At 22.7% G+C, this 16,743-nt stretch overlaps 2 protein-coding genes across 2 annotated transcripts in view; both read left to right on the forward strand.

The window, feature by feature from the left end:
- The first annotated feature begins 615 nt into the window (after positions 1 to 615).
- LOC102681619 (MATH and LRR domain-containing protein PFE0570w-like) lies at positions 616 to 12,514 on the forward strand. The gene is made up of 11 exons (XM_031508023.1): positions 616 to 781; positions 915 to 2,639; positions 2,733 to 3,000; positions 3,093 to 3,520; positions 3,590 to 3,813; positions 3,884 to 5,314; positions 5,692 to 5,852; positions 6,051 to 6,217; positions 6,297 to 10,302; positions 11,307 to 11,389; positions 11,458 to 12,514. The coding sequence occupies exons 1-11, from the start codon at positions 683 to 685 to the stop codon at positions 12,181 to 12,183; spliced, it is 9,318 nt and encodes a 3,105-aa protein (XP_031363883.1). The 5' UTR covers positions 616 to 682; the 3' UTR covers positions 12,184 to 12,514.
- A 3,323-nt stretch (positions 12,515 to 15,837) lies between these two features.
- LOC102681357 (glycerol-3-phosphate phosphatase-like) overlaps positions 15,838 to 16,743 on the forward strand; it is a 2,227-nt gene continuing 1,321 nt past the window's right edge. The window contains exons 1-3 of the mRNA XM_006610540.2: positions 15,838 to 16,108; positions 16,292 to 16,452; positions 16,538 to 16,675. Of these exons, the coding sequence (XP_006610603.1) occupies positions 16,021 to 16,108; positions 16,292 to 16,452; positions 16,538 to 16,675 (387 nt within the window). The 5' untranslated portion in view covers positions 15,838 to 16,020. The remainder of the gene's footprint in view (positions 16,109 to 16,291; positions 16,453 to 16,537; positions 16,676 to 16,743) is intronic.

Consider the following 16,743-nt stretch of genomic DNA (forward strand, 5'->3'; position numbering starts at 1 on the left):
TTGCAAATTACTGTTATCGATTATTCACATTTTGTCGTTGCCATGTTTTCAATTCTATGCAAGTAGGAAATCGCAAAGTACCACGTGATTGTCGTTTACAAATGATTGTGATAATTTATTGCATTCAATATTATGGAAACATGAATAATATATAATACATAAAAATCTGAATACTTTAATCTGAATATTTTAAAACGTTCTTATTATTCTTTATTAAACGTTTGAAAAATTGATTTTATAAAACGTAATTTCTTAAATTAGGTTATAAATACAAATTTTATCCAGTATTTTTTCAAATTAGTTATTTTATCTGTGTTTAATGGTAAATGTATTAAATATTTAAATGTAAGTTTATTTATGGATTAAGCTTATAACTAAATTATATATTAATATTATTATTTTAAAATATTAGTTTAAATAAATTCATGATTATGTATTGATTTTATTATTTTTAAATTTTATATATTAAAAATAATTTATTTCATGCAGTAATTATTTAATTTATTTTTGATTCTATGAAATATTCTTTAATTTTTAAAATAATATTTATGTAATTTTTTATTCAATATATATAAAGTATATTTATCATTATGATATATATTATATGATATATTTTCAAGCATGGACAAACAAGTAACAATAACCAAATATAAATTTATTGATATGCTATATATATAAAAATATGAGTGGTAATTCTAAAAAAGAAGATATTAATGTAAAAAAGAAATATGTCTTTTTTTGTGATCCTGATGTTATTGTTCAACGTGCTGAAGCATCTGCAGTGAGTTAATCTTTTTTATTTAATTACCTTATTATTTTTATATTATATATGTATAATTTTGTATTAATAAAAATAATATTAATCATTTTTTTATATTATTTATGTATAATCTAATAAAATATAATTTTAACAGCAACAAGATTACATTACCAACCAAATCTTTAAAGACAAATCATCTAATTTTCCAATTGAATTTGACTTAAAAAATTTAGAAAAATTATCATATCAACCTATTCAACCATATCCTTTCACATTTATAAGTGCTGTGAAACGAAAGCTTATATTAAATGATGGTTCTGAAGTTTGTATAAAAACACAAGAATCAAATAATAAAAATGCAATTAAACCTTCAAGAATAATAAAGTCTGATAGTACACAGAATTTGCATGAGATTGTACATAAAATGGATTTTATAAGACCATTGAAAGTTCCAGACTTGAAAATTTCTGCAAAGAAATTAGATTTTTCGAACAGAGAAAATTGTGCATCTAAAGAATCGATATCTCCAAAATTTGAAACACCTTCAAAGGAATTTATTCATGAAAGAGGAGAAAAAAAAACAAGAAATTTTGAGCGAGTTCAAAGAAGATTAGATTTCTCAACATCAGATGTTTCATCAACTATTACTAGTGAAATAGAACCATTGAAGGTGCCAAATATTTCTATATCTTCAAATTTATCAAAGAAAAAAGAATATGTTAGAGAAAATTCCAGAGAAAAAGAAAATAGAAAAAGAATTAGAAAAGATGAATCTTTATTTTCCAAACAAGATGAAACGCAAGATTTTTATAGAAGATCCAGAAGTCCTAGATATACTTCTAGAAAAGATTTTTCTAACAATATGAGTGAAAATGTAATAGTTTCAAAACTAAAAAATGATAGATTTCATATGCCAAGGGAAAGTGATTTTGTTCCATCAAAATCAAAGACTAAAAATTTTGCAACATCAACTGCTAAAAAAGTTAATGATAAGAAACACAGATCTTTTAATACTAAATCTTTAAAATCAAGAGATACTTCTTTAGAATCTAAGAACAGATCTTATAGTAATGAATCACTTTCCGAACGATCTTCAAAGTTATCAGATAAAGTCACAATTAGGGAATCTAGAAACATATTTGAAAATTTTGATTATAAAAATAAAAATGATTTACATATGTTAAAACAAATGGATGATCAAAAATACATATTTTCGTCTGAAAATAGGCAAGTTAAACAACATAAAATAACATGTCAGTCTCAAGGAAAAACAGGAAATATATTTTTTAAGGAACAAAATAAAAAATCTGAAAAAATAAAACCTTCAACAAGTAAAATAGATGGCAAAATGTATATAATAAATTCTAAAGAATCTGAAGGTATAGAAAGTATAACTAATTCAAATATAAGTGTAAGAACTCAAAGTCCAAGCACTATTTCTATACAACAAATGAAAAATAAAGATTCTGAAAAAATTGCACAAGGTACCAATATATGTAAATTGAATAAAACTACAGAAGATTCAAAATATACAGATGATTCTTTAACACAATGTACTAATGTAAATATGAAAAAGGAAGAAGAATCATTTACACAAATTGCTACTACAGATAAACAAAGTAATAGTAATAGCAATGAATCTAATTTAAGTGATAATATTTTGTCAAGTGCATTATTTGATCCAAAAAGAATTTCATTTAGAGATGAAAATCGTTTACAACAAGAAGAATTTTGTGATTTAGTTACTCCAGATATGAATCTTATACCTCGATCTAAACGAAAGCGACAATTCATACAAAACAATAATATACAAGCAGATTTGAAATGTTCAAAACATAATATGGGTAAAATTGAAACAGAATCAGAAAATATGTTATTGGTAAGTATTGGTAATAACATATACAACATATGTAAATTATAATTTTATTTAATCTATAATTAATCTAATATAAAAGTAATTTTATAATTGTAGTTACATCCAACTGCCTTACATATGCAATTCCAAGCTGAATTGCATCTTCTTGACTCTTTTAATGAATCATTGAGACAAGTAATGGATGTTGAAAAATGTTTGTATAATGTTAGGCAAGATCAAGAAAAAGATATATCATTACAGCATAGTCAACCAAATAACCAAATAAATCCACATTTTTCTAAAACAATGGATGAAAGAGATATTGATGATATTAAACATTGCAATGATAGTAATAAAGCACATAAACTTGTTGCTACTGATAATGGTAAAGTAAAAAAAATTTATTATATATATATTATTATATATATTAATTATCTTTTAATTTAATTCTTAATAATAATATTAATATTAACATAGCGTTTCCGACAAATATGGTACATCATATTACAAGTCAAACTATAGGAAATGAGTTTGATAATATAAATAAAATAATTAAACCAGTAGCAGTAGAAGTACAAACTCAAACAGTGAATGATATGGCAACTCAAACAGATATACGTTCTACTCGACGAAATGTACAAAGTAGATGCTCAGAAATATGTGGAACACCATATGAACGAGGATTCATTGGAGATAGTGAAGTTCCACATTTTTCTTTAGATTCAGTAGAACAATTTGAAGATTTAGATCAGATAGAAGAAATATCATTGCCTAGCAAATTAAGAACAATGTCAGAAATAAGCTTACATGAAACTACATCTTCTATACGGACAGAAACTGGAACAGAGATTAGCATTTCAACTCGAGATGTAACTTGTTCTTTTAATAAATATTTAGATTTAGAAGTAAGTATAATAATTAAGAATTTCTACATTGATATTAAATCTAGATTTAAATATTTCATACATTTTTAGATTGCACAATTAATAAAAGATGAAAAACAAAGATATGATAAAATTGAGATGTTGTTTAAATCTCGTGAAAAAACTTTAAACGATCGAACTAAAAAATTAGTGAAATTAGAAGAACAAAAACGAGCATTAAGAGATACTGGACAAGATAGTCGTATTAGTTCTGTTAAAAAAAAGCAGAGAGCTTTACTTTTAAAATTACAACAAGAAAAAGATGAAATGAACAGGTATCGTATTTTTTATTATTTAGAAATGTTTTATTTATTTTTTACATATTTATAAAAATTTTATTTTTAGATTAAAAGAGCTTCACAAAATTGCAAGTCAAGAACGTAAACTAATGCTGCAAAAACAAAGAAATATGTTTAATCCTCAAATATCTACTAAAAACATTTTAACGAAATTAAAACGGAGCGCAGATAGCCAATCTCCAAGAAGACTATCTGGACCTATGAAGGGTTATGATATAAGAAGCAATAGTTCTATGAGTTCTTTAGTTGACTCTGATAAATCTCAACAACACGATCGATCTCAAGCAGATGCTCGTATGCAGATGTCGGAAAATGAATTACATTTTTCTAAAATTGATTTATTAAAAAGTAATAAATTCACAAATCTCGTTGAAGAATCTAACGCATCGTTTTTAAAATTTGATAAATCTGATAAAGCTATGCAAAATATGTCCGAAGAAAAATGTCTTTACAACAAACAACAAAAAGATGGAAACATATCTAAATACGAAATAAAATCAAGAAAATTTGAAGAAAAAATGCCCAGAGCAGATGTTATTAGACTGAAATCAAATCAATATAATTCGGTTGATGCGAAATTAATTCCAAATCATTCAATAAATATTTCTGGAAAATATCTTTTCGAAAAAGAAAAATCTCCCTCTGATGTATCAGAATTATTACAACAGAATTTAAATAAATCTACATCTGAATATATTAAATCAGAATCTGATACTTTAGTAGAAGAATTATCTAAAAAGTCAAAACCTTCTCAAGTAATCGATAATCATTTTCAGATTCTAGTATCGCCAAGAGAATCTTTAAAAGCTATTTCTACAAATAGTGAAATTTTATCAGAAGAAATAAGTTCAGTTAGTCAAGATACTGTATTGAAAACATCGAAATCATCACAAGTATCTGAAGATATTTTGCAGATGTATTCAAAAAGTTCTAAAAGAAGTAGTAAATCAATTCCGACCGACATGTCTAAAAAAACTCAATATAGTTCCGAATCAAAATCAAATTTTAAACGTAAAAGTTCAAAGTGTCAAAAAAGCAAATCATCATCTAGTATACTTACAGAAAATATATTACGGTCTAAATCTCATTCTCAAATGTCAGAAGAATTTGTGAAACATCATAATAAACGAACAAGAATGGAAAAAGAATTTGTTCAATTTGATAAAAATGATGAAAATGCACTTATTGATAAACATACGAAAGATAAAAATTTAAAATTATTAACAGATCAAATAGACGATTATGACGCTAAAGAAAATGTATTTTGTCAGAAAATATTTGATAAAAATGTAGATATTTACGGAAATTCTTGTTGTAGTCAAGACAAAAATGGACATAATTTTGATGAAGCAAAATCTCAAATTGGTAATTTTGCTATTTCTCATCATAGTTCTGGAGAGAGTGATAAAAATTACTCCAAATCCGTAGTTATCAGATCGCAAGATCATAATTTGAAAACATCTAAAAAACTCGAACAGTAAGTACATACCTTTTTTTAAATTAATATATTTATATATTTCATTATCGTCGGTAAGTATTTTTAATATAATATTGAATCTAAATTAATAACATTACGAATCATAGAAAGAAGAAACACGTGTAAGAAATCTAATAATAAACTGTATATTCACATCATGAAATGAAGCATTGTAAAAATAGATTCAGTGCAGCAGTGATCTGCATTCCACTGTTATTGCAGTATTCTACTATAGCAAAGATTATTTGGTTCAATTTTTAAGATCAAATAATTGTTTTTTAATAATTTCAAATTTTTATAATTTTCACATTTAAGTTGTTTGATAAAATTGATATGGAAGATTTATTTCTGCTATCAGACGTGATTACATTTTTCAGAATTTTAAATGCGCGTGAAGCTGCGCTTACATCGCGGAAAAATTGTGTAGAAGAGTGGATGGCTTGGCATGCGAAATTAAGAACGGAAGAAGATCGTGTTGCACGAATGGAACAAGCTGCACTTAAACTTGTAACTGCAACATCTAATGTTTTTTTACAAGGTAATTTTATTATTAAATATCTTTAATTATAATTGACAAATTCATACAAATAAAATTTTTTTATATAAATAAATAATTATCTATATAAACATATTAAATAAATTAGAATTAATTAATTAAATAATTAAATTCTTAAATAAATTAAGAATTTAATTATTTGTTTTAATTATTAAAAATCAGTATTGTATTATTTTATAGATACTACTGTTTCGTCGGACACGAGCGATATTGAAGGAAGAATAGAATTACTAACAGAAAAATTAGCCGAAAGACGAATAGAGATGTCACGGTTGAAAAGGGAAGCTAGAAAACAGACGAAACAGAAACTTCGTGCTTTAGAAGCTAATTTGTTGAATCAAATAAAGGTAAATAATTTAATATTGATAATAAATTTAAAATGTTATTCATTATATATATATATTAAATAATCTGTTGTGCAAATAGAAATATGATACAACAATTTACGAAATGCGCAAAAAATTGGAGTCAAGAAAAGGAGCTTCTAAAGATAATGAAAAATTAGCGATAGAATCAAGATCATTGGCAGACTTTAAAATACCTGAGATTCCATTAAAAAAATTGCAAGATATATTTAAAAACAATGATTTACTAAGATCTAGATCAGAATCCGATTTATTATCTACAAAAAAATTATCAATTAAAGATCCTATGAAAAATATTAATATACTACAAAATGAAATTATTGAAGCCAGATATGAGAAAAATCATTCTGAAAGAATGACTAAATCTTTAAGAAGCATAAGAACATTGGAACAATTAAGTTCCGCAAAATCGAGTATGGTGAATCACAGTAGTCAATCTGTTTTTGATGAAAGTATATCAGAACAAATCGAAATTGATAAATTTGGTTCTGCTTCCATGTCATCAGTTTCAGATGGTGCTCGATCTGAAAAAAATATTCTTTGTGGAACTCAACAATATATAAATGAAATACAAAATAAGCAAAGTATATCAGATGCAAAGAAAAGTATTTCTGAAGATGTTAAAACTGAAATCAATACATCAAAGTCTGAATCAGATATATATACACAATCGGAAGCCAAGTTTTCTAAATATGATACTACAATTCAATCTGATTTAAAAGAATATAAATCTGATTTTGACACATTTTCTGAACAGTCTCGAGTTAAGACTATTTCATCACAATCTAAAATTAATAAATCTCAACATTCGGAACATTTGGAACATATTTTATCAGAGAAATCTAACAATATTCAACATTCTAACGCAGAAATAAACACTGAATCTGTTAATGAAAGTCTTGATTTCTCTAAAAAATTAGATTTTTTGCGTGTAAATAATCAAAATTTGAATGAGGACATAAGCTCGCTTGAAAATGAATTGAAAATACTTTCAGAAATGATGTCACGTTTTAATAAAAAATCTATTGAAGAGAAAAAATATGAACTACAAAATGAAGAAAAAAGTACATCAAAAGATATATCTGAAATACATTCGGTATCGGATAAAATCAATGAAGTTTATGATGTAGAAGTTATAAAAGAAGATAAAATCAAAAATATAGAATTACATTCGAAGGAGAGTAACTCCGACATTCCACAATATTTAACAAATAATACAAGATTATTGTCACCTACTAACTTCAATGATAGCAATAGTATAGTGGAAGAAGTTGATAATGTAATATCTGTTATAATGCCACAAAGTAAAATGTCACCTTCTAAATCAAGTAGCCAAGAAATTGATTATAAAGCAAGAAGTAAGAAAATTTTAAATGAAATCGAAAAATCTATAATATCAGAACATATTAAAATACCTAAGGACGACCGTTCAGAAATATCAATTGAAAATAAAAATTTAAGTTTATATAAAAGAAATGAGGAAATATCTAATGATACATCTGCTAATATCAAATCTTTATCTGAAATTTATTCAAAATCGATTCAAGATAAAAATCGATGCATAAATATTTTGGAATTTGAAACAACATATCCCGAAAAAAATATTGAAGAAAATTTAACTGATTTGCATAATGTAGAAAGTTATCAATTATTGAAATCGAAAACAAGTTCTTCGTTATCTTCAGAAAACGTCGAAGATAATGAAAAGAATAAATCTTTAAATCAAAATACAGATATCAATCTTAGTTCAATAATAAATGATATATCTTCTACAGAAATTCATTTAGAAAATAAGAATAATTCTGCACTTAAAGAAGTTCAAGATGTTTCAAAACAAGCAACAGTTACAGAATATGTAAACGAATTATTGAAAAGACAAATTTCTCCTCAGTTATCAAATTCAATAAAAACAATTGAGACTTCTAAAGAATCAACAGATTATGTAAAAGATATAATAAATGATAATATGTCTTATCAAAATATAAATGATATACATCTAGTTTCAAAAACAAAGAATTTAGAATTATTATTAAAAGAATCTAAAGAATTAACTAATAATAATAAAAATGAAAGTGTCTTTACACAAACTGAAGAGATAATAGAATCTCAAGAAGTTTCTCAAAAATCCATTAAAAAATCGAAACAAGATATTTCTGATTATGATTTAGATATAAGTAAAAAAGAAATTATTGAGAATAATAATCAATCAGAAGTATTTTTGAATAAAACTTTTAATAAAAATGACTGGACTATATCTAATTCGTTTGATATTATTTCTGCATGGGAAAAATCTCAAAGTCAAACATCAAAATCATTCAACGATTCGAATACATTAAATTCAAAAAACATATCCCAATCAGTTAACTATAAAAATGAAATTTGTAAAAATAAAATAATTAATGATGAAATAGAGGACGATGTAGAAGATATAGAGAATGTTTCTTCATTTATTCCAAAAAGTGAATCTACAAATATTGAAATACATGAAATAAAATTTGATGAAACATTAGATTACCATTTTGAAAAATGTGATAATAAAAGCAAAGATGTATTGCATATAATTTCTAAAAACAATGATGAAGAGCAAAATGAAAATAGTATAGAAACTAATGATTTCCAAAAAATTATTTATGATTCTGTCACTAAAATATTGGATAAAGTTGAAAAAAGTATCGAAAATAATACGATAAAAGAGAAAACTGAAAATCATACAGATATAGATAATGTAAAAAATAAAAATGAAATACAGATAGAAGAAAGAGAAAAATCAATTTCAAGTAATGTTACTTTAAATAATAATTTAGAAGAAAATTTAGAAAAAAATAAAATGACGTTCAGTGATATTAACAAAGAAATCTCTCTTTTGAACTTCAGCAATGATAATAATAAAAATATCAATGAAGAAATAATAATTAACGAAAATACTGAGATTATAGACACAAATGTTGAAATTGAAAATGATGAGAATACGTATTATAGTGAATCTAAGTCTCGAGAAATTATTATAACCGAATTAGAACCAGAAAGTGTAGAAAATGAAAGTTTATCAGAACTTGAAATTGATGCTCAAATAGAATTAGCAGAAGAAGAATTCATAGAAACAGACAGAAATAAAGAAGAAATAGTATCACAAGAACAAAAATTTTTGGAAACTATAATAGAACAAGATAGTTCTGATGGTGAACAACTTGATAATTTAGTTGAAGTAACTGAAGGTGTATTGGATGTTATAGAAAAAGGAATTAAATGTTCTACAGATTCTATTATCGAATTGAAATCTATTTCGTCTTGTAAAACAAATGACCATGATGTTGTTCAAGATAATAAAATGCAACATGAAGAAAATTCTGTAAATGATAACAAGATAATAGAACATGTTGAAGATACATCCAATGTATCACTAAATGTAATGATGAATAAAACTTTTGATGTTGTGAAAGATCCAGAATATGAAGATATTTCGGAAGAAAGTCTTGAAGTTTCTGAAATATTTGATAAAAGCGAGCTCCAGAAATCTACTATTATACAAAAATCGTCTATACCAGAAAAATATGAAGCAATACAAAAATCAGAAAAAGTATTAAAAATACTTGATGAAATTTCACAAAAACCTTTGTTGAATTCAGAAAATGATGTAAACAAATTTCAAGACAATGAATGTGTTTCTGAAAATAATAAGGAATTACAAATTTCTAATAAAATTAGTATTAAAAATAATCAATTATTATCAGAAAAAATAGAAAATCAAAAATCTGAAAAAATAATATTAGAAAAAGAAAATCAATTAATAGAAAATGTGACTAATATGAACGAAACGAAAAAGAAAAAACAGGAACAAAATGTTTTATCTGAGTCAAGTGAAGACAGAGATACACCAAAAGATGTATCAGAAATTGATATGGATTCTCCTCGAGATTCAAGATTGAATATCGATGTTTTAAATGATGATTTATTAAGTAATCCAAACATAGAAAATCAAAATATAGATTCGAAGAATACATTTCATGCTACACCTATTGTTGCAACATCTGAAAAGGATATAGAAGTCATGATAGATAAATTAAAAGGTATGATTTTCTACTCTACAATTTCATTTATTAAATTACTATAAAATTAAAATTATATAATTTTTTTATTTATATATTTATATATGAATTTATTTATATATAATTTGAATTTCATTAGAATCACATTTTTAAATATATATTTATATAATTGAATGATATATTATATAATTTATATAATTGATGATATATTTATATAATGAATTTATATAATTATATTTCTTTCATATTTTGTAAATATTTTTTCATTGTTTTAATCCCTTATATTAAATATCTGTATATATAAATATGTATATAAATTTATAAAAAACACTTAAATTATTTTAAATTATATTATTGTTGAATGAATATATGAATGGATAAATATTTTATATTATGTAAATCATATATATTAGATATAATTTATAAAAATTTGAATTTCAATATTATTTATATTCATTAATTTTTATGTTGGCTGTATATTTCTGTGCAAAGCATTGCCTCGTATAGCCATATATTATTTATTTTCAGAGTAACAAAGTCGAGATAATAAGTACTTAAGGTAATACAACACGAAACTTTGAATGAAATAAACATTGACTTGTTTTTTTTTATACAAATCAGTGTTGCATGAGTGCTTGATATTTACTTGATATTACTACTATCAATTTCTACATGCACAAAGAAAGCTTGTAAATATTGTGCAACACAATATAAAATATAAAACATTATATTTCCTGTCTTCCTTTCAAATATTTTTCAAAAGAAAATAATTATTATATACATATATATGATCTTGTATGATTTTATCACAGCTTTATACCATTTTAACGCATCAAAATATTTTTCAATTCATACTTTGATATCTTTCTTTTTTATTTCTTTTTCTTTTTAAATCATCAAAGCACTTAATTGAAATAAAATGTGAACTGTAATATAATATAAAGATTCGTGTTGCTTTTCCTAGATAATTAATTTATAAAACTTTTCATAAGTTTGCATCATATTTCAAATTTTTATTTGCATAGCTTCATTGGAACAACCTGGCATGGAAGTTGCAGATTGGGAAGCAAAATTACTTCGTATTGAACAACTTCAGATTGAATTAGAGGTAATTTATTTCTATCATTCCATTATATTTTGTAAAATTCAATTTCTTTTATATTCATTTTATTATAGATTAAAAAATTAGAAGCAGAAGAAGAATCCTATTATGTTCGAAAAATACCAAATAAACCACCACCTCCCTACACTCCACCTACTGGAAGTGCAAGAATTTCAACTTCGCTTGGGTCACCTTCTCTTCCTCCAGCTGTGATTCCTTCAAACATAGAGGAATTAATAGCATTTACAGAAAAAGCGACAGCAATAATATTTAAAGCTAAGGAAGCTGGAGAAGATATCATGAATTTAGAAGCTCCTTCTGAAATTTGTGAATTAACCAAAGAAAATGACGAGACTATGAAAAAAGATAGAAGAATTTACAATACATTCCTTTTCGATTTGTGTAAAGAAACAATCGCTGAAGTTTATCAAGCTGAATACGAAAAACCAGGTCCAAGTTGGACAAAACCAAATGTAAAAACAAAACCTATCGTGAAGATTCCTAAGACTATACAAGAGCTTAATGCTTATGTGAATAAAGAAGTGGCTACATTATTCGGTTTCAAAACAAAACTGCAACGAGAAAATATGGTAATGCGTTGGAGTAGAAAACGAAGAGACCGAGTTGATGAATTATTAGCTAGAGAAGCTCAAGCTGAGGAAGATGAATGGACGAAATTTCATCATGATGAACTCGCGGTAAAAAATGGTCTTACTGTAACTATATTAGATACTCTGTTAATGGAGACTGTGAATGTAGTTAAAGTTGCATATGCAAAGAAAAGAAAAGTAATGATTTAGTTTTTTTATTTTTTTTTTCTTTTTTCTTTTTATTTTTTTATTTACAAAGTTAAGATTTATGACTGAAGTATTGATATATATATGAGTTATAACATAATCGTTATAATTAAAAAAAACAGTATATATTATTTTGAAATTAATTAGCCTAAACTGCTATAATTTTAATGAATTTTGTTAATTAATTATTATTTGTATTTTATGATTTGTAAGGCTGGTTCCTATTTATTTCATGTTCGTAAATAAGAAGACAAAAGATGTGACAAATTTTATGAATTTTAGAAGTAATATGTAATTAGCAATTATCGACATATAGAATTCGATAATCAAACTATAAGTTCATTTTGTTAAAATAGAATTATTATTAGAGTATATAAGTTTTAGAATAGCATATAAATTTATCACAATTTATATTCATATATATTGAGATGTAACATATTTAACATAGGAATCCCATTAATTTTAAGAATATATAATTATTAATTTAATAACTTTGAGCGTTTTGTTCGAGTAAATTTATATTATACAATATATTTTTTATTTATTTGTTTTGAATTTGATTACAAATTTATAAATATTAAATTTATTTTCATGAAATAAATTTATAGCAAAAACTTATAACAATTTATAAATAACATTTTAATTACAATATTACTTGGACAAAATTTAACAAATACTCGGACAAAATGTTCCTTTGATTACATATATCTATAACTGTGTTATAGAAGTTATCAATCATAGAACATATATGATATGTTCTTATTAAGTCGTATCGGATTTCATAGAATTATGCTCAACTATGTATAATAAAACAAAATTTAAACCAAAAGACTGATACTTTGGGGCCATTTCGATCTAAATTAAAAACATCTTAAAGAAACATATAATAGTTAATAATTAAACATTGTTTATAAATTGGCGCTGAAAAAAAACTTTCCAAGTTAGCTATCTGTAACAAAGAGATAGTTTTGATTTTTTATTATATAGCCCCTTTAATATATAAGAATTAATATACAAATGTAAAAAAAAAACAAAAAAATCTACTTTTTATATTATGAATTGCATCGCGTTTATAAACTGATTAATCAGTTATATTTTAATATAATTTTGATTGGTAATATGTTGACTCTATTCTATTATACTTAAGTTTACATTTATGGTTGTGATGTCAATTTAATATTCACAAAATAAAAAATAAAAATAACGTGTTAATTATATAAAAATACAGCAGTGATGAAGAATGGAATATTAGCTTTAATTAGTATGAAATGTGAATTATCAACTTGATATATTTTAAAAACATTTTTTTTCTGATGCAAATCTTTTAACATGACTTTGAAAAATTTTGTTTTAGAAATGTACATATGATAATAAGATTTAAATATTACAATACTAGATTTTCTTTTTTAAAAATTTCTACCAATTAGAATTATAAAAGATAATATAAGAATTATAAAAATTTCTCAAGTCTTTTGTTTGTTACGTAACTTTTTTGTTTATTTTTTTCTCTTTTTTTTATTTACAATTTAATACTAATTGCATAACTGTTATGTATTATAGATATTGTTCACGTATGTAGTGTTGAATATGTACTTAATTAAGCTATAATATATTTTATAATAAATTTTTTGAAAAATTTCTGATGTTTCTGTTAATATTTATATAAAAAGAAAATATAATATTCCAATGATATCTTTGTATATAAAGAAATAAATAATATAAAAAAAATTTATTTTTTATAGAAAAAAATTTTATATAGATTGCTTTAAATAAAATATTTTTAAATTTCTGCCAAACTTTAATATATATGCATCTATAATCAGGAGAAAAATTTACATCATTTTCCTCATTAGGAAGTTATAACTCTTATGTAGGCATTATTAATATTTTTAAAAATATTAATCACTAAAAATATTTTATTTGAAAAAAATTCTGAGGTAGGTGCAGTGCTAGTTGGTTTTGATAAATATTTTAGTTATTCAAAATTGATAATAATAGCATAATATTTAAGTGATTTCAATATATATTTTATTGCTATAAGTGCAAATATAAAAATTCTTTTTGTTAATAATATTAATATACCTGGCATATATATATTTTACACATATAATTTCTATATAATAATAAAATAATGTAAAAATTGATTTAAAAATTATATTTTTTATTAGGTACTGAAATTTTAGTATGCATAGAAAGTTGTACAAAAGAAAACTATATAAATAATTAATAAGAAAACTTGAATGTTACATTTCAGATATATTAATAAAACGATTTCAAAAAATGCTAAATGTACATTAATTATAGGAGACAATCAGCATCACTTTAAGACATTATTAGTTTTAACAAGAGTTAAATTAGAAGATATAAATAAATGGAAACATCATGTGATAAAGAAAAAAATAAATTTATACTTGATTATTATATTGAATCGCTTGGTGATCTTTTATCTTATTTAGAAAAATTAAAAAAAAAAAAATATATATATATATATATATATATATATATATATATATATATATATATATATATATATATATATATATATATATATATATATATATATATATATATATATATATATATATATATATATATATATATATATATATATATATATATATATATATATATATATATATATATATATATATATATATATATATATATATATATATATATATATATATATATATATATATATATATATATATATATATATATATATATATATATATATATATATATATATATATATATATATATATATATATATATATATATATATATATATATATATATATATATATATATATATATATATTTTTTTTTTTTTTTTTTTAAAAAAAAAAAAAAAAAAATATATATATATATATATATACATAGAATTTTTTTTTTATTTTTATCAAAATTTATGATTGGTTAATTTTTTTTCTCTTGTTGAGAATTATTATTTATTGAAAATGTATTTTAATATATGTTTCAGTAAACAATAACAATCGTATATTATTTGTTCTTCAATTAGTTTTTTCTCTCTTTACTACTCTCAAATCAAAATATGACATCAAATTTTGAAAATCTAAAATCTCGTTTGACAATTGTGATCTGATTCATAAAGTAAATAAATAGAGATGGGAAATTATGTTGTTTGATGCAACATGATACATGATATAAGTGTAGACTAAGAATATGACGTCATTCTCTTGAGAGAATTTTTGCAACAATTCTAATTATAATTAAAATGTGATTTAAAATAATTATTGAATTTATTAAAAATGTATATTAATTTATTAATAAAAATTATTTATGTCGATATTATATTAATATATGATTTTTTTTCAAAAATATAGAAATTAACTTTTTAAATGATATGATTACATTCTATTAAATTTTATTTTATATAATTATAATAATAATTTAAGTTAATAAAATAATAAAATTAAGTTTATTTTTATTTAAAATAATCATGTGATCTATATTATTTCTTTTTATATGTGTATAAAACATATTTCGAAAATATTTAATAATCAAAATTGAGTAAAAAAATTATAACATATATTAAAATAAAAAAATTATAACATATATTAAAATAAAGTCATAATCATCAGCATATTCATCGTATATTGGTAGTTATGAATGAAAGACACGATTTATATCTCTATATTATGTAATAAATGCTGAAGGTCACGATGTCAATGCGTGATTGTCAGTGATAGACATACTTTGTTTAAAATTATCTGTGTAGTTATTATAGCGATTAATTGATAAAGAGTATATTTTGTGTGGATACTAGAAGACAGTTTCATTTTAGTTTGAATACTTGTTCCTGTAGGTTATAGTAAAATGAAAACAAAAAATATATTATCATTATCAAATGAAGAATTTAAAACTCTAATGGATTCTATTGATGTAGTTTTATCAGACTGTGATGGTGAGTGATTATTTAGTATAAAATGATTTTTCTTAATGATATTTTAAAATATTTTAAAATAGAAGTAATTTAATATTCATTTATATTATAATATTAATATTGAAATATTTAATAATTAATAATAAATAAATAATTCAATGTGCAATATTATAAATAATGTTAATTAATCTCAGTAAATCTTAGGTGTGTTATGGAGAGAAACAGAGGTAATAAAGAATTCACCTGAAACAGTAAAAAAGTTGAAAGAATTAGGTAAAAAATTCTTTTACATAACAAATAACAATACTAAAACTAGAGCTGAATTTTTAAAAAAATGTAATGATTTGAACTATGATGCAACAATAGTAAGTAAAATGTATTACAATGTTTATAATTGAATAGAATATTTATAGAATATTATATAAAATATTATTTTAAATTTTTATTTAGGATGAAATAGTATGCACTTCATTTTTGGCTGCTGTATATCTTAAAGAAAAAAAATTTGATAAAAAAGTATATATAGTTGGAAGTGTTGGCATTGGTAAAGAACTTGAAGCTGTGGGTATTCAACATTATGGTACTGGAGTGAGTACTTAAAAAAAAAAAACTATAATTAGTTAATATATTTAATATAATTAATATATTTATTAATA

This window comes from Apis dorsata, unplaced genomic scaffold (assembly GCF_000469605.1).
Source record: "Apis dorsata unplaced genomic scaffold, Apis dorsata 1.3 scaffold_74, whole genome shotgun sequence".
Classification (NCBI taxonomy): Eukaryota; Metazoa; Arthropoda; class Insecta; order Hymenoptera; family Apidae; genus Apis; species Apis dorsata.